The sequence below is a fragment of the Pseudoliparis swirei genome, chromosome 4 (assembly GCF_029220125.1).
Source record: "Pseudoliparis swirei isolate HS2019 ecotype Mariana Trench chromosome 4, NWPU_hadal_v1, whole genome shotgun sequence".
NCBI lineage: Eukaryota > Metazoa > Chordata > Actinopteri > Perciformes > Liparidae > Pseudoliparis > Pseudoliparis swirei.
The window spans coordinates 33,336,466-33,359,529 of record NC_079391.1 but is presented as its reverse complement, the minus strand read 5'-3'; the positions used below and the strand labels follow the sequence as shown (position 1 = coordinate 33,359,529).

General features: G+C 44.7%; 2 protein-coding genes across 6 annotated transcripts in view; both read left to right on the top strand.

Moving 5' to 3' along the window:
- The window catches only part of LOC130193054 (troponin I, fast skeletal muscle-like), a 9,451-nt gene extending 2,448 nt beyond the window's left edge, over window positions 1-7,003 (top strand). For 3 of the 5 annotated variants that reach the window (XM_056413381.1, XM_056413380.1, XM_056413377.1), the window contains 2 exons: window positions 6,069-6,293; window positions 6,801-7,003. In XM_056413381.1, coding sequence (XP_056269356.1) covers window positions 6,069-6,293; window positions 6,801-6,887 — 312 coding nt within the window. In that variant the 3' untranslated portion in view covers window positions 6,888-7,003. The remainder of the gene's footprint in view (window positions 1-6,068; window positions 6,294-6,800) is intronic. The other 2 variants (XM_056413382.1, XM_056413379.1) reach the window with 1 other exon arrangement.
- A 630-nt stretch (window positions 7,004-7,633) lies between these two features.
- aph1b (APH1B gamma secretase subunit) lies at window positions 7,634-22,582 on the top strand. The gene is made up of 6 exons (XM_056413375.1): window positions 7,634-7,883; window positions 18,748-18,918; window positions 19,517-19,590; window positions 21,240-21,362; window positions 21,448-21,575; window positions 21,825-22,582. Exons 1-6 carry the CDS (start codon window positions 7,771-7,773, stop codon window positions 21,990-21,992), a joined length of 777 nt encoding a protein of 258 aa, XP_056269350.1. The 5' UTR covers window positions 7,634-7,770; the 3' UTR covers window positions 21,993-22,582.
- The last annotated feature ends 482 nt before the right edge of the window (window positions 22,583-23,064 follow it).

Sequence of the window (23,064 nt, the reverse complement as noted above, 5' to 3'; positions counted from 1 at the left end):
CTTTGTTTTTAATCTTTTTTAATATCTCCTTAAATCAGAAAATGAACCGCCATGAAAAACATGTTTATAAGACCAAAAGAGTCTCTGATGCTGTGTGGACCAACCCTCTGCATACCGCTGCAGAACACACATATGTTTTACATGTGTATGACCTCATAGATAAGCTGCATAACATATATTTACTACATATGAATAACCTCATGGATAAGCTTCATAACTATATATGTATTACATGTGAATGACCTCATAGATAAGCTTCATAACATATATTTATTACATGTGAATGACCTCATAGATAAGCTGCATAACATATATTTATTACATGTGAATGACCTCATAGATAAGCTTCATAACATATATTTATTACATGTGAATGACCTCATGGATAAGCTTCATAACTATATATTTATTACATGTGAATGACCTCATAGATAAGCTGCATAACATATATGTATTACATGTGAATGACCTCATAGATAAGCTTCATAACATATATTTATTACATGTGAATGACCTCATAGATAAGCTGCATAACATATATTTATAACATGTGAATGACCTCATAGATAAGTTTCATAACTATATATTTATTACATGTGAATGACCTCATAGATAAGCTGCATAACATATATTTATTACATGTGAATGACCTCATAGATAAGCTTCATAACTATATATGTATTACATGTGAATGACCTCATAGATAAGCTTCATAACATATATTTATAACATGTGAATGACCTCATAGATAAGTTTCATAACTATATATTTATTACATGTGAATGACCTCATAGATAAGCTGCATAACATATATTTATTACATGTGAATGACCTCATAGATAAGCTTCATAACTATATATGTATTACATGTGAATGACCTCATAGATAAGCTTCATAACATATATTTATTACATGTGAATGACCTCATAGATAAGCTGCATAACATATATTTATTACATGTGAATGACCTCATAGATAAGCTTCATAACATATATTTATTACATGTGAATGACCTCATGGATAAGCTTCATAACTATATATTTATTACATGTGAATGACCTCATAGATAAGCTGCATAACATATATGTATTACATGTGAATGACCTCATAGATAAGCTTCATAACATATATTTATTACATGTGAATGACCTCATAGATAAGCTGCATAACATATATTTATAACATGTGAATGACCTCATAGATAAGTTTCATAACTATATATTTATTACATGTGAATGACCTCATAGATAAGCTGCATAACATATATTTATTACATGTGAATGACCTCATAGATAAGCTTCATAACTATATATGTATTACATGTGAATGACCTCATAGATAAGCTTCATAACATATATTTATTACATGTGAATGACCTCATAGATAAGCTGCATAACATATATTTATTACATGTGAATGACCTCATAGATAAGCTTCATAACATATATTTATTACATGTGAATGACCTCATGGATAAGCTTCATAACTATATATGTATTACATGTGAATGACCTCATAGATAAGCTTCATAACTATATATGTATTACATGTGAATGACCTCATAGATAAGCTTCATAACATATATTTATTACATGTGAATGACCTCATAGATAAGCTGCATAACATATATTTACTACATGTGAATGACCTCATAGATAAGCTTCATAACTATATATTTATAACATGTGAATGACCTCATAGATAAGCTTCATAACATATATTTATTACATGTGAATGACCTCATGGATAAGCTTCATAACATATATTTATTACATGTGAATGACCTCATAGATAAGCTTCATAACATATATTTATTACATGTGAATGACCTCATAGATAAGCTTCATAACTATATATTTATTACATGTGAATGACCTCATAGATAAGCTTCATAACATATATTTATTACATGTGAATGACCTCATAGATAAGCTTCATAACTATATATTTATTACATGTGAATGACCTCATAGATAAGCTTCATAACTATATATTTATAACATGTGAATGACCTCATAGATAAGCTTCATAACTATATATTTATTACATGTGAATGACCTCATGGATAAGCTTCATAACTATATATGTATTACATGTGAATGACCTCATAGATAAGCTTCATAACTATATATTTATAACATGTGAATGACCTCATAGATAAGCTTCATAACTATATATTTACTACATATGAATGACCTCATGGATAAGCTTCATAACTATATATTTATTACATGTGAATGACCTCATAGATAAGCTTCATAACTATATATGTATTACATGTGAATGACCTCATAGATAAGCTTCATAACATATATTTATAACATGTGAATGACCTCATAGATAAGTTTCATAACTATATATTTATTACATGTGAATGACCTCATAGATAAGCTGCATAACATATATTTATTACATGTGAATGACCTCATAGATAAGCTTCATAACTATATATGTATTACATGTGAATGACCTCATAGATAAGCTTCATAACATATATTTATTACATGTGAATGACCTCATAGATAAGCTGCATAACATATATTTATTACATGTGAATGACCTCATAGATAAGCTTCATAACATATATTTATTACATGTGAATGACCTCATAGATAAGCTGCATAACATATATTTATTACATGTGAATAACCTCATGGATAAGCTTCATAACTATATATGTATTACATGTGAATGACCTCATAGATAAGCTTCATAACATATATTTATTACATGTGAATGACCTCATAGATAAGCTGCATAACATATATTTATAACATGTGAATGACCTCATAGATAAGTTTCATAACTATATATTTATTACATGTGAATGACCTCATAGATAAGCTGCATAACATATATTTATTACATGTGAATGACCTCATAGATAAGCTTCATAACTATATATGTATTACATGTGAATGACCTCATAGATAAGCTTCATAACATATATTTATAACATGTGAATGACCTCATAGATAAGTTTCATAACTATATATTTATTACATGTGAATGACCTCATAGATAAGCTGCATAACATATATTTATTACATGTGAATGACCTCATAGATAAGCTTCATAACTATATATGTATTACATGTGAATGACCTCATAGATAAGCTTCATAACATATATTTATTACATGTGAATGACCTCATAGATAAGCTGCATAACATATATTTATTACATGTGAATGACCTCATAGATAAGCTTCATAACATATATTTATTACATGTGAATGACCTCATAGATAAGCTGCATAACATATATTTATTACATGTGAATAACCTCATGGATAAGCTTCATAACTATATATGTATTACATGTGAATGACCTCATAGATAAGCTTCATAACATATATTTATTACATGTGAATGACCTCATAGATAAGCTGCATAACATATATTTACTACATGTGAATGACCTCATAGATAAGCTTCATAACTATATATTTATAACATGTGAATGACCTCATAGATAAGCTTCATAACATATATTTATTACATGTGAATGACCTCATGGATAAGCTTCATAACATATATTTATTACATGTGAATGACCTCATAGATAAGCTTCATAACATATATTTATTACATGTGAATGACCTCATAGATAAGCTTCATAACTATATATTTATTACATGTGAATGACCTCATAGATAAGCTTCATAACATATATTTATTACATGTGAATGACCTCATAGATAAGCTTCATAACTATATATTTATTACATGTGAATGACCTCATAGATAAGCTTCATAACTATATATTTATAACATGTGAATGACCTCATAGATAAGCTTCATAACTATATATTTATTACATCTGAATGACCTCATGGATAAGCTTCATAACTATATATGTATTACATGTGAATGACCTCATAGATAAGCTTCATAACTATATATTTATAACATGTGAATGACCTCATAGATAAGCTTCATAACTATATATTTACTACATATGAATGACCTCATGGATAAGCTTCATAACTATATATTTATTACATGTGAATGACCTCATAGATAAGCTTCATAACTATATATTTATTACATGTGAATGACCTCATAGATAAGCTGCATAACATATATTTATTACATGTGAATGACCTCATAGATAAGCTTCATAACTATATATTTATTACATGTGAATGACCTCATAGATAATCTTCATAACTATATATTTATTACATGTGAATGACCTCATGGATAAGCTTCATAACTATATATTTATTACATGTGAATGACCTCATAGATAAGCTTCATAACTATATATTTATAACATGTGAATGACCTCATAGATAAGCTTCATAACTATATATTTATTACATGTGAATGACCTCATGGATAAGCTTCATAACTATATATGTATTACATGTGAATGACCTCATAGATAAGCTTCATAACTATATATTTATAACATGTGAATGACCTCATAGATAAGCTTCATAACTATATATTTACTACATATGAATGACCTCATAGATAAGCTGCATAACATATATTTATTACATGTGAATGACCTCATAGATAAGCTTCATAACTATATATTTATTACATGTGAATGACCTCATAGATAAGCTTCATAACTATATATTTACTACATATGAATGACCTCATAGATAAGCTGCATAACATATATTTATTACATGTGAATGACCTCATAGATAAGCTGCATAACATATATTTATTACATGTGAATGACCTCATAGATAAGCTTCATAACTATATATTTATTACATGTGAATGACCTCATAGATAATCTTCATAACTATATATTTATTACATGTGAATGACCTCATAGATAAGCTTCATAACTATATATTTATTACATGTGAATGACCTCATAGATAAGCTTCATAACTATATATTTATTACATGTGAATGACCTCATAGATAAGCTTCATAACTATATATTTATTACATGTGAATGACCTCATAGATAAGCTTCATAACTATATATTTATTACATGTGAATGACCTCATAGATAAGCTTCATAACTATATATTTATTACATGTGAATGACCTCATAGATAAGCTTCATAACTATATATTTATTACATGTGAATGACCTCATAGATAAGCTGCATAACATATATTTACTACATGTGAATGACCTCATAGATAAGCTTCATAACTATATATTTATTACATGTGAATGACCTCATAGATAAGCTTCATAACATATATTTATTACATGTGAATGACCTCATAGATAAGCGTCATAACTATATATTTATTACATGTGAATGACCTCATAGATAAGCTGCATAACATATTTACTACATGTGAATGACCTCATAGATAAGCTTCATAACTATATATTTACTACATGTGAATGACCTCATAGATAATCTTCATAACTATATATTTACTACATGTGAATGACCTCATAGATAATATTCATAACTATATATTTATTACATGTGAATGACCTCATAGATAAGCTTCATAACATATATTTATTACATGTGAATGACCTCATAGATAAGCTTCATAACATATATTTATTACATGTGAATGACCTTATAGATAATCTTCATAACTATATATTTATTACATGTGAATGACCTCATAGATAAGCTTCATAACTATATATTTATTACATGTGAATGACCTCATAGATAATCTTCATAACATATATTTACTACATGTGAATGACCTCATAGATAAGCTTCATAACTATATATTTATTACATGTGAATGACCTCATAGACATCAAGGGACACGTCACATGTCCTCACGGAGGTGAAGAGGCGTGTCTGTGTTGCAGGTGTTGTGTAATGTTGTGTTTGAACATCAGGCGTTATTTAACGGTAAGTTGAGTTGAACTTAGGAGAAATCTTCAGATGCAAACAGACAAAGTATTAAAATAAACAGCTGAATGTATATTGTGGATGTTATGGAACTAGAATACCCCCCCACAGTCAGAATGGAACAGTCCATTAACACAATAATGTCTCCTCTTTCTCACTATGATTTGCATTTCCATGTCAACCGAACACATCGACGCCATCTTGACACACCGCCCGGGGCTCTTGCTCCGCTCCTTGTATTCCACGTACAACCAGTCAAACACGAGTGAGCCCCCAGCGTCTCAGAGCCTGTCTCCGTGTCAGGTGGAGGACCTGAAGATCAAGGTCCAGGACCTGAAGGGCAAGTTCAAGAAGCCGGTCCTGAAGAAGGTCCGCATGTCGGCCGACGCCATGCTGGCCGCGCTGCTGGGCTCCAAGCACAAGGTGTCCATGGACCTGAGGGGCAACCTGAGGCAGGTCCGGAAGGAGGTGAAGGAGGAGGTGCGTGCTGCGAGAGGGACTCCTGCACACAACCACGGAGGAGCCACCTGGAACCCAAAAGGGTTCTTCAGAGGGACGCCATCGAAGAACCATTCCTCACCTTTCAGACCAGGGTTCTTTACAGAACCATGTCCTTAAAGAGTTCCCCAAAGAACTATAGAGGAGCCTCAAAGAACCTTAAATGGTTCTCTAAGGCACCATTTATGGTTCCATGAAGAACCTTTTTAAACTAGGGTTCTTTAAAGGACCATCTCCTCAAAGAACCTTTAAAACATGGTTCTTTAAGGCACCATTTCTGGATCTACAAAGAACCTTTCAAACTAGGGTTCTTTAAAGAACCATCTCCTTAAAGAGTTCCTGAAAGAACCTTTAAAGGTGTCTCAAACAAAAGGAAGGTTCTTCAGTAGGTGATGGTTCCTCGTAGAACCACAAAGCCTTTCAAAGAACCAAGAAGTACCACTATGTTTATGTGTGGTTGCCGTGGTTACATGAAACTCTTCTTTGCAGGAGAAGGCGACCGGCGACTGGAGGAAGAGCGTCGAAGACAAGTCCGGGATGGGCGGCCGCAAGAAGATGTTCGAGACCGAGGCGTGAGCGGCAGCTCCTTGTTCACCAGGGTCGTCCATATGTGTGTGTGGTGTGTGTGTGTGTGGTGTGTGTGATTTGATGTGCTACAGTGATCAAATAAATAAATGGTGTGGTGCTTTTCGTTTGGGTCTCGTGGCAATAAGTTCTCGTGGAATAGAAGAAGGTTCTTTACGGAAAATACGGATAAAGAGTTCCCTTGAGAACACTGACGAACGTACATCGTGACGTTGACGATGTCTACGTCACGATGTCGACATCCTCTTATATCTGAGTGTTTCAACACTGGCACAATGGAGGTGCGATTGAAGCAGGTGGTTTGAACAGGTTAAATATCCAGAATATAACTTCTCTATAGAGTCATGAAAATAAGAAGATTATTATCATAATAATAATAATAAGCACTATTATAATTAACAACAACAATAATAGCAATAAGTATTAGCAATACTATTAAAAATAGTATTATTATTATATATATATATTATAATGATTATTATTATTATCACTATTATTTAAACTAGCAGCAACAACAATAATATCAATCATTATTATGAATACTATTAATAATACTTTGTTATTTATAATAACATCGATATCATTTTCTTTAATGGCTAAACTGTCCTAAACCTGTACGCGGTGCGCCCAGCAGGGGGCGCCGTGCACCTTTGAATCCGCCATTAAATTACAGAAGAAGAAGGTCTTCTCCTTTGTTTCCGGTCATGTGACCTTAGAGAAGGCCCCGTGACGCGCGATCAGGAAGCAGCGAGGAGACAAACCACCATCAGCAACAACAATAGCGGGTCGCCATTCCTTCCCATTTAGACACGAACACCTGTAAAACACACCTTTCTCCACGCAGCCGACGCGAGGCAGCTCTTTGTCCCTCACGATGACGGCGGCAGTGTTCTTCGGCTGCACCTTCATCGCCTTCGGACCGGCCATCGCGCTCTTCCTCTTCACGATCGCCCGGGAGCCGCTCAGGGTCATCTTCCTCATCGCCGGGTGAGCCTCTCGAGCCTCAGCTCAATCTCCCGTGTGCACACGACACTAAACACCAGGTGCGATCACGACGAAGTCCCTTTTGTTTAGATCCTCACGGCTCGGGCGAAGATGCTCGCCAGGCGGTGTGTTAACTGGCGATGTAAACATGGAAAACATGACGTATTGTTTTTTAAATTCAGGACAGGTTCAAAGCCTCTCATTACGTCATAATTATCACATACAAATGTGTCTTTGATCATGCCTCCTTTCATAAAGTCAACAGTTAGTGGGCGGAGATCCGCAGTTTGTAGTGGCTTTAATCCTGCTGCGCCTTGACGTCATAATGACGTCAGAGGAACATTTTCTGTATATAGACCTGCGCGACGAGGCTCGCGACTCCTCTCCTCTCCTCCAGCCAGCAGCTACACGCGGATTTTATCGGATTATCTCTCTTCACAAGGACTGTAAACACTATCGTTGATATTTATATCAAACAGAAATGGGTATCTTATATTCTCAGTATAGCTCATCGGACTCCATGTCTGAGTGCAGCTTTGAGAGCGGCGATGAACCGAGCCACAAAGACTTTGGGTCTCAGGCCAGTCTGCCCTCAGTTTTTGAAAAACCCAGAGAGGTGCTCAGACGCCACAGGAGTGTGCCGTGGGATATCGCCTTTGAATGTGCCGACCCGCCTCAGATCGTTGAGGAAGCACCGGACTGTGAACCGGACTGTCAACCAGAAGGTGACGCAGAAGGTGAAACTGTCGGTGAACCAGAGGGAGAAGCAGCGGGTGAACCTGTCGGTGAACCAGAGGGAGAAGCAGCGGGTGAACCTGTCGGTGAAGCAGAGGGAGAAGCAGAGGGAGAAGCAGCGGGTGAACCTGTCGGTGAAGCAGAGGGAGAAGCAGAGGGAGAAGCAGCGGGTGAACCTGTCGGTGAAGCAGCGGGAGAAGCAGAAGGTGAATTAGTGTGTGGTTGGGATGAGTTCACCGTTGCAATTCTGGTGTCAGATGTGGTGTTGAAACTTGTGAAGAAGTCCACACTTGAGATGAGCTCGCCTTCCGTTGAAGTCATCAGGACGAAGCTGGCAAAGCAGCTGTGGGACAAGATTCAAGGTTGCAACATTCCATACAAACCCAAATATATCCACATGAAACGGATTGCCAGGGCCATGGAAAAGGCCCTGACCAAGAGGAATTTAACAGCAGAGATTTTATGTCAGATGCAAGACGAGGAGTTGCTGCTTTCCAACGGTGTGATTGATATCCTGAAGAAACACCTGCTGAAGCCAAAACAAATGAACCTCAAGAGGTTTCTGAGAGCTGTGGTCAAGCCTTTTAGATGCTGCTGCTGCAAACCAGCCACAGAAGACTAGTCCCTGCTGCTCAAACCACCAATGAGGGACGAGGAGCTTTAGACTACTCTGGGACTTGAGGTCTCACTGGGTCTTGAGGTCTCACTGGGTCTTGATGTCTCACTGGGTCTTGATGTCTCACTGGGTCTTGATGTCTCACTGGGTCTTGAGGTCTCACTGGGTCTTGAGGTCTCTCTGGGTCTTGATGTCTCTCTGGGTCTTGATGTCTCACTGGGTCTTGATGTCTCACTGGGTCTTGAGGTCTCACTGGGTCTTGAGGTCTCACTGGGACTTGATGTCTCACTGGGACTTGATGTTTCACTGGGACTTGATGTCTCACTGGGTCTTGATGTCTCACTGGGACTTGATGTTTCACTGGGACTTGATGTCTCACTGGGTCTTGAGGTCTCAAAGGGGGGTGGGGAGACAAGGCCAGGCGCCGGAAGGGGGGGCGGATACACGGCGATGCCCGTCGGTGGAGGGGGCGGGTGGGGACACGGCTCCTCCCCCGACGGGCACCACCGTTTCCCCGCCTAGGAGGGGGGGGGGAGGGGGCGGGTGGGGACACGGCTCCTCCCCCGACGGGCACCACCGTGTACCCGCCCAGGAGGGGGACCGTCGGGGGAGGGGGCGGGTGGGGACACGGCTCCTCCCCCGACGGGCACCACCGTGTACCCGCCCAGGAGGGGGGGGGGACCGTCGGGGGAGGGGGCGGGTGGGGACACGGCTCCTCCCCCGACGGGCACCGCCGTTTCCCCGCCGCCGTGTACCCGGGAGGGGGGGTGGGACACGGCCCCTCCCTCGACGGGCCCGCCGTGTACCCGCCTAGGAGGGGGGGGGGGGACATGGAGGGGAAACGGCAGTGACCGTCGGGGGAGGGGGCGGGTGGGGACACGGCTCCTCCCCCGACGGGCACCACCGTGTACCCGCCTAGGAGGGGGGGGGGACATGGAGGGGAAACGGCGGTGACCGTCAGGGGAGGGGGCGGGTGGGGACACGGCCCCTCCACCGACGGGCACCACCGTGTACCCGCCCAGGAGGGGGGGGGGACATGGAGGGGAAACGGCGGTGACCGTCAGGGGAGGGGGCGGGTGGGGACACGGCTCCTCCCCCGACGGGCACCACCATTTCCCCGCCTAGGAGGGGGAGGGGGTGGGGAAACGGCGGTGCCCGTCGGGGAGGGGGCGGGTGGGGACACGGCTCCTCCCCCGACGGGCACCACCGTACCCGCCCAGGAGGGGGACATGGAGGAACGGCGGTGACCGTCGGGAGGGGCGGGTGGGGACACGGCTCCTCCCCCGACGGGCACCACCGTGTACCCGCCCAGGAGGGGGGGGGGGACATGGAGGGGAAACGGCGGTGCCCGACGAGGGGGCGGGTGGGGACACGGCCCCTCCCCCGACGGGCACCACCGTTTCCCGCCCGTACCCGGGAGGGGGGGGGTGGGGACACGGCTCCTCCCCCGACGGGCACCACCGTGTACCCGCCCAGGAGGGGGGACCGTCGGGAGGGGCGGTGGGGCCACGGCCCCTCCCCCGACGGGCACCCCCGTTCCCCCGCCGCCGTGTACCCGGGAGGGGGGGACACGGCCCCTCCCTCGACGGGCCCGCCGTGTACCCGCCTAGGAGGGGGGGGGGGACATGGAGGGGAAACGGCGGTGCCCGACGAGGGGGCGGGTGGGGACACGGCTCCTCCCCCGACGGGCACCACCGTGTACCCGCCCAGGAGGGGGGGGGGACCGTCGGGGGTGGGGCGGGTGGGGACACGGCTCCTCCCCCGACGGGCACCGCCGTTTCCCCGCTGCCGTGTACCCGGGAGGGGGGGTGGGACACGGCCCCTCCCTCGACGGGCACCGCCGTGTACCCGCCTAGGAGGGGGGGGGGGGACATGGAGGGGAAACGGCAGTGACCGTCGGGGGAGGGGGCGGGTGGGGACACGGCTCCTCCCCCGACGGGCACCACCGTGTACCCGCCTGGGAGGGGGACATGGAGGAACGCGGTGACCAGGGAGGGGCGGGTGGGGACACGGCCCCTCCCCCGCCGTGCACCACCGTGTACCCGCCCAGGAGGGGACATGGGAAGCGGCGGTGCCCGTCGGTGGAGGCGGGTGGGGACACGGCTCCTCCGACGGCACCACCATTCCCGCCTAGGAGGGGGCATGGAGGGTGGGAAACGGCGGTGCCCGTCGGGAGGCGGTGGGGACACGGCTCCTCCCCGGGCACCACTGTACCCGCCCAGGAGGGGGACATGGAGGAAGCGGTGACCGTCGGGGAGGCGGTGGGGACACGGCTCCTCCCGACGGCACCACTGCACCCGCCCAGGAGGGGACATGGAGGAACGGCGGTGCCCGACGAGGCGGGGGGACACGGCCTCCCGACGGGCACCACCGTTCCGCCGCCGTGTACCGGGAGGGGGCGGGTGGGGACACGGCTCCTCCCCGGCACCACTGTACCCGCCCAGGAGGGGGACCGTCGGGAGGGGCGGGTGGGACACGGCTCCTCCCCCGACGGGCACCGCCCGCCCGTGTACGTGTACCGGGAGGGGTGGGACACGGCCCCTCCTCGAGGGCCCCCGTGTACCCGCCAGGAGGGACATGGAGGGGAAACGGCGGTGCCCGACGAGGGGGCGGGTGGGGACACGGCCCCTCCCCCGACGGGCACCACCGTTTCCCCGCCGCCGTGTACCCGGGAGGGGGCGGGTGGGGACACGGCCCCTCCCTCGACAGGCACCACCGTGTACCCACCCAGGAGGGGGGGGGGGATCTCTGCAAGTGATTTCTCAGCTATTCTAGAGACAGCAACGAGCCGGTACCGGTCAGCGGCTCGGTTTGTACCGGGTCGCAGAAAAGAAGTGAATTAAAAATGTTTATTTTATTTTGAAGAAAGAACCGGATCCACCTGGTGTGCGTCTGAGACTCTCACAAGGTCACGAAATACGTGACGCATCGCAAGAGCTCACGGAATATGAAAAAAAGGAAGGAAAGGAGGAAATGAAGCTAGGAAAGGAGGCAGGGAGGGTCACGTGATGCGAAAGAGGTAGGAGCGACGGACAGGAGCTCCCGGACTGAACACTTTATTTAACATTTCAGGTATAGATTAACATTAATAGAACAGGTCGAACGAAGAAGTAATGTCACTGCATGATATTTGGGGGAAAACAACTGAAAAAAACCCAACTGGACGGTCCAGACTTCGAAAAACTCAGTCCGAAAAAGAGACCAGCGACCCCGACAACATGGCGGAAGGCGCGCAGATTGACGACCTGGTGGAGAAGATAAGTAACGCAGTATTTACGAAACTCGGCTCCAGTCTGTATATGAAACTCGAACAAATAGCTAAATCCGTCAACTCGGTGTGTGCAAGTGTTACGGCAGTGGAGAAAAGGGTGGACGAAGCAGAACAAAGAATATCCGACACGGAGGACTCCGTGTCACAGCTCCTAGCTAAAGTTGAGCGCACCGAGACACGGCTAACTGAGGCTCTGACCCGGCTGGAGGACCAGGAGAACCGGTCCAGATGAAACAACATAAAGGTCATCAATCTGCCACAAAGGGACTTTTTCCAATCTTGGCGACCAAAAGTTTTGAACCTCACGGTGAAGAACGACCGACTCAAGCTGGACAGGTGCCACCGCGGCCCCGCACACCTGCAGAACAACTCGACGAGGCCGAGGACCGTCGACATCCGTCTCCACAACTTCGCCGACAAACAGCTGATCGTGAAGGGGGCGCGCAGCGCGGCTGAGGTCACTTTCTCCGGGAACCGCATACATTTCTATGATGACTTCTCACCAGCGGTGGAAAAAAAACGACGCAAACTCCTGGAGGCAAAGACGTCGCTCCGAGATCTCGGCATCCGCTACCAGATGCTGTATCCCGCCGTGCTGCGCGTTACAGATGACGGCGGAGTCCGACACTTCAGATCCGCGGATGAAGCACAGAGGTTCGTGGAGGAGAGGAAAAAAGCCCAAATATAATGGAGAAATGCAAGGTAATCTGGAAATAAGTGAACAGTTTATCCTCCCGGTGGTCATGCTGCTGACGTAACCCACAAAGAAAGTTAACGGACACAAACTATTCAGGTGCAGGGTGTCCGCGGCTGTTAAGTATGCACACTTGTTCGCTCTTCTTCTGTTCTCTCCATGTTGGAACTCACGAACAAGCTGGTCTGCTTATGTACAGTTTATTACTTTGTTCTAAGAAAGGTTCAGTTATATTATTAACAGTGTTACTACTCTGATTGACCAAGCTTGATTAAGACTGGTACGGTTGCGGGTTATAATAAGAGTGACTATACCTGAAAAATGTTTATCTTTATTTTGTTCTAGTCTGGGAAGCTCTGTTTTTATCCTACTAGAGTTTGTTTAGATGTTAGGAAATGAGGGGGAAATGGTAGTGAGCAGGAGGTCTCACATGTGCCCTTTCAATAAGTTTAAGTATCAATTTATGTTTTTACGTTTTTTGTTGTTGTCTTTCAGTGTTCTTAAATGTTGTTTTGTTCCACACCACTGGAAATAAATATCTATTTGAACTAAGTCAGCAAAGGTCAGATAACACATTTCCAGAGCGCCTTCAGGAGGCCTGTGAAAGAACAGGGCTTCTCTGTGATAAAGAAAGAAGAAGGTATGTCAGGGATAAATAGCATCAAACTTTGTACATTCAATGTAAAGGGGATCCACCATCCAATTAAGTGGAAGAAAATATTAAGCTTTCTAAAGAAAGACAAAATACAAACAGCTTTCTTACAAGAAACCCACCTAGTGGATAAGGAGCACATCAAACTTAAACGAGACTGGGTCGGCCAGGTTTACTACTCATCATTTTCCTCCAATAGCAGAGGAGTCACTATCTTAATACACAAGGCCATCAGTGAGAGACTTCACATTCTACTCTAATCCACATAACTCCTACTCACGCATAGATTACTTTTTTGCCCCACCACAGATTATTGGACAAGTAAAAGCATGTAGTATAGGATCTATACATATTAGTGACCATGCCCCAGTATACCTAGAAATGACGATGAGTGAAGCTGTGTCTGGCACACAGAGATGGCGTTTCCCGTCATATCTTCTCACGGACAAGGAATACAAAAAAAAGAGGAGGCAGAGTTAGATTTATTTTTTGACATAAACGACAATTGTGAAACAAACCCTGAATTTCTCTGGGAATCTGCGAAAGCCTATATTAGAGGTTTTACTATCTCATATATGTCACACCGGAAAAAAACTCATCCAGAAGCAGAATGAACTGGAAACAGACTTACAAAAAGCAGAGCTTGCCCATCAGTCTAGTCCAAACAAAACAAACCTCATTAAAGTGCACAGCACCAGAGCGGCACGGCATTCGAGACTGAATGAGAAAGCATCTCGATCCTTATTCTATCAAAAGCAGCGACTGTATGAATATGGAAACAAAGCGAGTAAATACTTGGCCCGCCTGCTCAACCAGAAGGAAAATTATAACACCATAGCAGGAATCAGAGATCCAGGAGGGAAAAGACATTTTGATAAGAAAAATATCAACTCTGTCTTTGTATCATTTTACAAATCATTATACAAAACTGACAATAACAGCACTAAAGTGGAACTTGACAAATTATTTTCTAAAATTAAATTACCTACACTAACAAAAGAACAGCAACAATCGTTGGGGAAACCCATTCAGGAAAAAGAGATATTAGAAGCAATGGCTTTGATGAAAAGTGGAAAAGCACCAGGCCCAGATGGGTTCCCAGCAGAGTGGTTTAAAGCCTTTAAAAACAAGCTCACCCCCCATCTAGTCAACACCTATAATTACAGCTTCAACACAACTCACCACTTGCCTGAAACAATGTCGCTAGCTAACATTAGCCTGATTCTGAAAAAAACAAGGACCCCGAAGACCCAGCATCTTACAGGCCCATATCGCTCATTAATGTAGACGCAAAGATTTTAGCCACGGTACTGACTCTGAGGCTTGAACCATTAATATCAATATTAATAAATCCTGACCAAACAGGCTTCATCAAAGGGAGGAATTCCTCCAATAATATCAGGAGGCTTCTGAACATAATACAGTTCGCCAGAGACAATGATGTACAAGGCCTTGTGGTGTCTCTGGACTCATTAAAAGCTTTTGACAGGGTTGAATGGCCCTTTCTTTTCAATGCTATGGACAAATTTAAAATAGGTACAGAATTCATTGACTGGGTGAAGCTGCTGTACTTTTCCCCGAAAGCGTCCGTTATTACTAACTCCTATTGCTCAGATCCGTTCCCATTAGAGCGTGGCACCCGTCAGGGATGCCCACTGAGCCCTCTCTTGTTTGCATTGGCCATTGAGCCCTTAGCTGAGCTCATCAGAACCACACCAACGATAAGAGGCTTTGATGTCAATGGTACAATACAAAAGATTTCTCTTTATGCGGATGATGTTCTGCTATACCTGGTTGAGATAGACAAAACCATCCCCTGTCTACTTGAATGTTTAAAACAGTTTGGGCACATATCGGGTTTTAAAGTTAACCTATCTAAAACCGAGGCCATGCCTATTGGCGCCCTGGCAGGCTCTACGCCACCCAGTGGATTCCCTTTCCACTGGTCACTGAGGGAGATAACATACCTTGGAATTAGAATTGACCCCTCTCTTAAAAAACTTGTTAAACTCAATCTAAAGCCAATCACAACACGCATCAGGGAAGACTTGAACAGGTGGGTAACGCTACCAGTTTCCTGGCTGGGCAGGATAAGCATGCTCAAAATGAATATACTGCCCAGGTTACTGTACCCCCTACAGATGCTGCCAAACTCAATACCCAACAGCTTCTTCATTGACTTGGATAAAATGTTCACACAATTCATCTGGCAAGGCAAAAAGGTTCGAATGAAAATAAGTAAACGACAGAAAAGCAAGCAGCAGGGAGGACTCTGAGTCCCTCACATAAAGTTCTCCTACTGGGCAGCACACATGCGTTACATATATGAGTGGGTGAACCCAGAGGCTACAAATGCATGGATCCACATGGAGTCGACAAATTGTGGATTACTCACTTTAAAGAACTGTCCCTTCGTAAACTACAAAAGAGCAAAGCTAGAGGTTCAAAATAACTTTATTGCATGAAATACATTAAACACCTGGAATAATATCATGGCCTACTTTAAATTTAAGAATAATTGTTCACTTTTGGCTCCCATATGGAGAAACCCGGATTTCCCCCCCTCATGTCAAGACTGTGTGTTCAGGCTCTGGCATGAGAAGGGTCTGGACCAGCTTATCAAACTCTATGAGGGAGAAACAGTGGACTCGTTTGAGAACCTGAAGAACAAATACGCTCTCCAACAGTCCCATTTATTTCGATATTTACAAATAAGACATTACATACCAAAAACCGTAGATGCCCCAAACATGTGCTTCCTGGAAGAAATCCTAACACAACCCATACCAAAAAAATTCAGCTCCCATGTCTATGAAACCTTCGGCCTAAACCTTAACTACTCCACTGACCACATCCGCAAACAGTGGCAGATGGACATGGAGTGTCAGATAGAGGAAAATGTATGGACATCAATTATAGGAAACACACTTAACATCCGGAGCTGTAGCACAGATAGAGAAAGACAATTCAAGATATTACATCGACTGCATTGTACACCACTGCTGAGGGGCAGGCTGGGCCAAGGTTCCCCTACATGTAGTAAATGTAACTCTGAAGTTGGTACTTATATACACATGTTTTGGAAATGTGCAAAAATTCAAACTTTCTGGAGAGAAGTGAAGGATGAGGTGGTTTCTTTGATCGGGTATGACCTGGAGCTTTCACCCCCTCAATGTGTTCTGGCAGCTAAAGTGAGCAGTGCAAGGAGTAATAACGATGCCAAACTGATTAGAATACTATTATATATTGCTCGAAAGACTATCCTTGAACTCTGGATTTCTAAAGATACCCCTTCTACAGATGACTGGTACAAGGGGATTTTGGAAGTTCTCCCTTTGGAAAAGTTGACCCACACCCTCCATGACAATGTCAAGGGATTTGTCAAAATATGGAAACCAGTCTTAGACGTGGTGGACCCCTCCGGGGTGAACTTTGCTGTGCCAGATTAAAAACACTCACTGATGCTGACTTGATTTGATGATGTAACCTTAAATATGTACTTATAGTGGTGATGTGTTATGGGCTGTGGTTTTTCTAATTATTTTGTATCCATTATCTATTTATATTTTTGTCTTTTTTGTTGTTCTTTACCCTTTTGTTTCTCTTTTCACTTTGTATTGTATCCTTAATGTCCTGTCTTGCTAATTTGTAAAATCAAAATAAATAAATATAAATAAATAAAACCCCACCTTAACCGAGACCGAGTCAAGACCAAGACCGGACCGGCGTGAGTCCGACCCACTGAAGATAAAAGGTGGAACACACTCACCACAGGCACTCCTCACATTGATCTGAGAATTCACAATCCCATCAAAAACACCCAAATGAAGGATCCTCTTCTCTCACCTCCATGTGTACTGTACACTGTGTGTATGTGTGTGTACATGTATAAGTGTACCACGAGAAATGTCTCGATCAATTAACCAGAAGGCATCTGAACTGTAAGTGTTTTCGACGTGCAATTGCCGGTAATGATGCGAAGAAATAAATTGAACAATGCACACACAAAAAAAAAAAAAGGAAAGGAGGCAAAGGAGGTGAGAAGCCAGGCAAGGAAGAACGGAAAGGAGGAAATGAAGGAAAGAAATGAGGAAAGGAAGGGTAGGAAAGGAGTCAAGGAGGTAAGAAAGGAAGGAAGGAAAGTAGGCAAGAAAGGTAGTAAAGGAAGGAGGCAAGGAAGGAAAGGTCAGACAGAAAGGAAGGAAATAAGGCAATGAAAGGTAGGAAGTTAAGCTAGGCAAGGAGGAAAAGTAAGGAAGGGAAGAGAGATATGAAGGGAAGATGGGAAGCTGGAAAGGAAGGAAAGGTGGCAAGGAAGGAAAGGAGGAAATGAGTTCAGCTCAATGTGTTTGTGCTCCAACGCTTTCAGCAGCAACTTCACCTTTTTCAGAATGTTCTGCTGTTTCCAGCTGGTTTTTATTTCAGCTTAATGTCAAATGTTAACATTCCAACACATTTTCACCTCGTTTAATGTTGGCTTCATTGAGAAAAACTGCTTCGATAAATAAGGACATTTCTAAGTGACCCCAAACTTTTGAACGGTAACGTATGAAATCAAACTAAAGAAAAAAATATAAAATACATATGATTTATATATAAATATTTCTATATATTACTAATAGTATTTTTGTCCCCAATGCATTATTTTGGTAATTCTGATAATTTTTGGGCTTTCTTTTACTTTCTTTCTTAATCGTTACTATTTCTGTCCAGCTGACGTTCGCCCAGATCAATAAAGCTTTGAAGCTCATGATTATGAATTTAAAGTTCATTCATGGTTTTGTGTTGCAAAGGGAGCAACCTGGAAGAGTCCACTTCAATGAGCCTCACAGATGAACTCTAATTGAGCGTCTTCTTCACACGACTGACTGTTTGTCTGTCTGTTTGTTTCCCCCTCAGAGCGTTCTTCTGGCTGGTGTCTCTGCTGCTGGCGTCTCTGGTTTGGTTCATCTCGGTTCAGATCAGCGACAAGCAGAGCGCCGCCCAGCAGAAGGGGCTCCTGGTCTTCGGCGTGGTCCTCTCCGTGCTGCTGCAGGAGGCCTTCCGCTTCGGCTACTACAAGCTGCTGAAGTGAGTCGCTCTAGGGCAGGGGTCAGGAACCTTTTTGACGGGAGAGCCATAAAAGCCAAATATTTCCAAATATATTTCATTGAGAGCCATATAGTATTTTTAACATATAATAAATTAAATATGTCTTGCTTTTAATGCGACTTCTGGTGCTGCATGATGTTGGGGGGGGTGCAGATGACTTTTTCTTTGCTCCGATGCTCGCACACACGCCGGCATCGGAGCTCTGCGGCGCGAGACGGCGAGCGGAGAAATGTTAACGCGACACGTAGAGACAGAATGACACGCTGCTGCTGTGGAGACGATCAATAGCAGACGTTAATGAAAGAACAAAGACGTCTTTAAGAAACGGACCTTAAACTACATCTGCTGTGATCTGGCGCGATCGAGAAAATGACAGGGTGGCGGGCGGAGATTTTTTAATTTTTTACTCAAACTCAAAAGAGCCATATGCCGTCACCGGAAGAGCCATAGGTTCCCGACCCCTGCTGTAGGGGGTCCCCGCTGTGTTTGGGGGTCCTCACGCTCTAGGGGGGTCCTCGCGCTTTAGGGGGTCCCCACCATCCCAAAAGTTTACAATAAACTGTGGTTGTTCTTGCAGGAAGGCGAATGAAGGCCTCCTCATCCTCAGCCAGGAGGAAACCATGCCCATCTCCATCCGGCAGCTGGCCTACGGTACCGAGAGTCCTCACTATCAGACATGAGCTGACGGTTACGGCTGCACTCTGGTGTGTGTGACGGTGTGTGTGTGATGGTGAGTGTGTGTGTGACGGTATGTGTGTGTGTGACGGTGTGACGGTGAGTGTGTGTGTGACGGTGTGTGTGACGGTGTGTGTGTGACAGTGAGTGTGTGTGACGGTGAGTGTGTGTGTGACGGTGTGTGTGTGTGTGACGGTGAGTGTGTGTGTGACGGTGTGTGTGACGGTGTGTGTGTGACGTGTGTGTGTGTGTGTGTGTGTGTGACGGTGTGTGTGTGACTGTGTGTGTGTGTGTGACGTGTGTGTGTGTGTGACGGTGTGTGTGTGTGTGACGGTGTGTGTGACGGTGTGTGTGTGTGTGACGGTGTGTGTGTGTGACGGTGTGTGTGTGTGTGTGATGTGTGTGTGACGGTGTGTGTGTGTGATGGTGTGTGTGTGTGACTGTGTGCGTGACGGTGTGTGTGTGACGGTGTGTGTGTGACGGTGTGTGTGTGTGTGTGTGACGGTGTGTGTGTGTGTGATGTGTGTGTGTGTGTGACGGTGTGTGTGTGACGGTGTGTGTGTGTGACGGTGTGTGTGTGTGATGGTGAGTGTGTGTGTGACGGTGTGTGTGTGTGTGACGGTATGTGTGTGTGTGATGGTGAGTGTGTGTGTGACGGTGTGTGATGGTGAGTGTGTGTGTGTGACGGTGTGTGTGTGTGTGTGATGGTGTGTGTGTGTGACGTGTGTGTGTGACGGTGTGTGTGTGATGGTGAGTGTGTGTGTGTGTGTGTGTGTGTGTGTGATGGTGTGTGTGTGTGTGTGTGTGTGTGTGACGGTGTGTGTGTGTGTGACGGTGTGTGTGATGGTGTGTGTGTGACGGTGTGTGTGTGTGTGACGGTGTGTGTGTGTGGTGTGTGTGTGTGATGGTGTGTGTGTGTGACGGTGTGTGTGTGATGGTGAGTGTGTGTTTGTGATGGTGTGTGTGTGTGACGTGTGTGTGTGTGTGTGTGTGACGGTGTGTGTGTGTGACGGTGTGTGTGTGATGGTGAGTGTGTGTGTGACGTGTGTGTGACGGTGTGTGTGTGACGGTGTGTGTGTGTGTGTGTGTGTGAGTGTGTGTGTGTGTGTGAGTGTGTGTGTGACGGTGTGTGTGTGTGTGGTGTGTGTGTGTGACGGTGTGTGTGTGATGGTGTGTGTGTGTGTGACGGTGTGTGTGTGTGTGTGTGTGTGATGGTGAGTGTGTGTGTGACGGTGTGTGTGTGTGTGACGGTGTGTGTGTGATGGTGTGTGTGTGTGACGGTGTGTGTGTGATGGTGAGTGTGTGTGTGACGGTGTGTGTGTGACGGTGTGTGTGTGATGGTGTGTGTGTGACGGTGTGTGTGACGGTGTGTGTGTGACGGTGTGTGTGTGATGGTGAGTGTGTGTGTGTGTGTTTGTGTGTGACGGTGTGTGATGGTGTGTTTATGACGGTGTGTGTGTGACGGTGTGTGTGATGGTGTGTGTGTGTGTGTGATGGTGTGTGTGTGACGGTGTGTGTGACGGTGTGTTTGTGTGTGACGGTGTGTGTGTGACGGTGTGTTTGTGATGGTGTGTGTGTGTGACGGTGTGTGTGTGACGGTGTGTGTGTTGGTGTTCCCCTCTCAGTCTCGGGCCTCGGCTTCGGCTTCATGAGCGGAGCGTTCTCGGTGGTGAACATCCTGGCGGACTCCGTGGGGCCGGGAACCATCGGGATCCACGGAGACTCCCAGCACTACTTCCTGTCCTCGGGTACCTGGCGCAGTGATTGGGTTAGAGCCCCACTCGGCTCCGATTAATCGATCCCGCAAAGTGTAACTTTGTTTTGTGTTCTCAGCCTTCATGACGATGGCCATCATCCTGCTCCACATGTTCTGGGGTGTCGTCTTCTTTGACGGCTGCGAGAAGAAGCGCTGGTGGGCGGTGGCTGCTGTGGTCGCCAGCCACCTCCTCGTCTCCTGTCTGGTGGGTGTTGCCTCGTGCGTTACTGTCTCTCCTGATCACCAGGGGCGACTCCTCTGGTTGTATAGAAGTGTATGCTTCATGTGTTAAAGCTGCACTCCCTCTCCTGACCAGCAGGGGGCGACTCCTCCGGTGGTATAGAAGTCTATGAGAAAATTGCACTACTTCTCTCTTGATTTATTATACAAATAAAAACAACGTGTTGTTTAGCTGGAGGACTCCACTAAATGTGTTTTTCCTCTCCTCACGCAGACCTTCCAGAACCCCGAGTACGTGGGCAGCCTGGTTCCCACCTACGTGGTCCTGGTCCTGATGGGCGTCTGGGCCTTCTACACCGCCGGCGGCTCCCTGAGGAACCTCAAGCTCTGCCTCACCTGCAAAGACAAGGACTTCCTGCTCGCCAACCACCGGCCCAGATAACGCCGCGGCGCGTTGGGCAGGACTCTACCGGAAGATCGTCGTGTTCATACACACACTGAACACACACACAGACACACACACACACAGACACACTTCACTCTGTCTCGACATGTTGAAATCTAAAAACACCAAAAGTTCCTGGAAGAAAAGCAACACAAAGTTAAATTTAGAAGCTCGTTTAAAAAGATTTTTTCATGAGGATCAATTCACAAAACGACTCGCGGTCTCCAGTGTGGCTCTGAATCAAACCCACCGGAGGTCTTTTAGGTCGGCGGCACTCTTTCACATTCTGTACATACTCTTCAAATTTCTAGCGTTGAGTTTCTCACTTATGAACAACAGTCTTTGTGTAAATAATTATGACTTTTAAACCCCGATGTGTAGATAGTTAAAGAACTTGCCTTTTTGATTTGAAACGAGATTTACGGATGACGGGCGTTTTCTTTTTGTTCTTTTGATTCTGGATGCGCCAACTATGACATTTTGGGCCAATTCAATGTTTAAATAAAACAATTTGACGATATATTTGTTTACTTCTCTTTGTGCTTGGGATACATGTTGATCATAAAATAAAACTGTTTTAAAGTCAATCAGCTGTCTGATAGTTTGTGAAACAGCCTTTTTAAAAGAACCTAAAAGCATATTTAGCTCCGACACGACATTACTTCTACATCACAGAATACAGCGTCTTAAGCCTGCGTTCTCTCTCCTGACTACCAGGGGGTGACTCCTCTGGTTGTATAGAAGTCTATGCTTCATGTGTTAAAGCTGCATTCTCTCTCCTGACCACCAGGGGACTCCTCTAGTTGTAGAGAAGTCTATGCTTCATGTGTTAAAGCTGCATTCTCTCCTGACCACCAGGGGCCACTCCTCTGGTTGTATAGAAGTCTATGCTTCATGTGTTAAAGCTGCATTCTCTCTCCTGACCACCAGGGGCCACTCCTCTGGTTGTATAGAAGTCTGCTTAATGTGTTAAAGCTGCATTCTCTCTCCTGACCAGGAGGCAACTCCTCTGGTTGTATAGAAGTCTATGCTTCATGTGTTAAAGCTGCATTCTCTCTCCTGACCACCA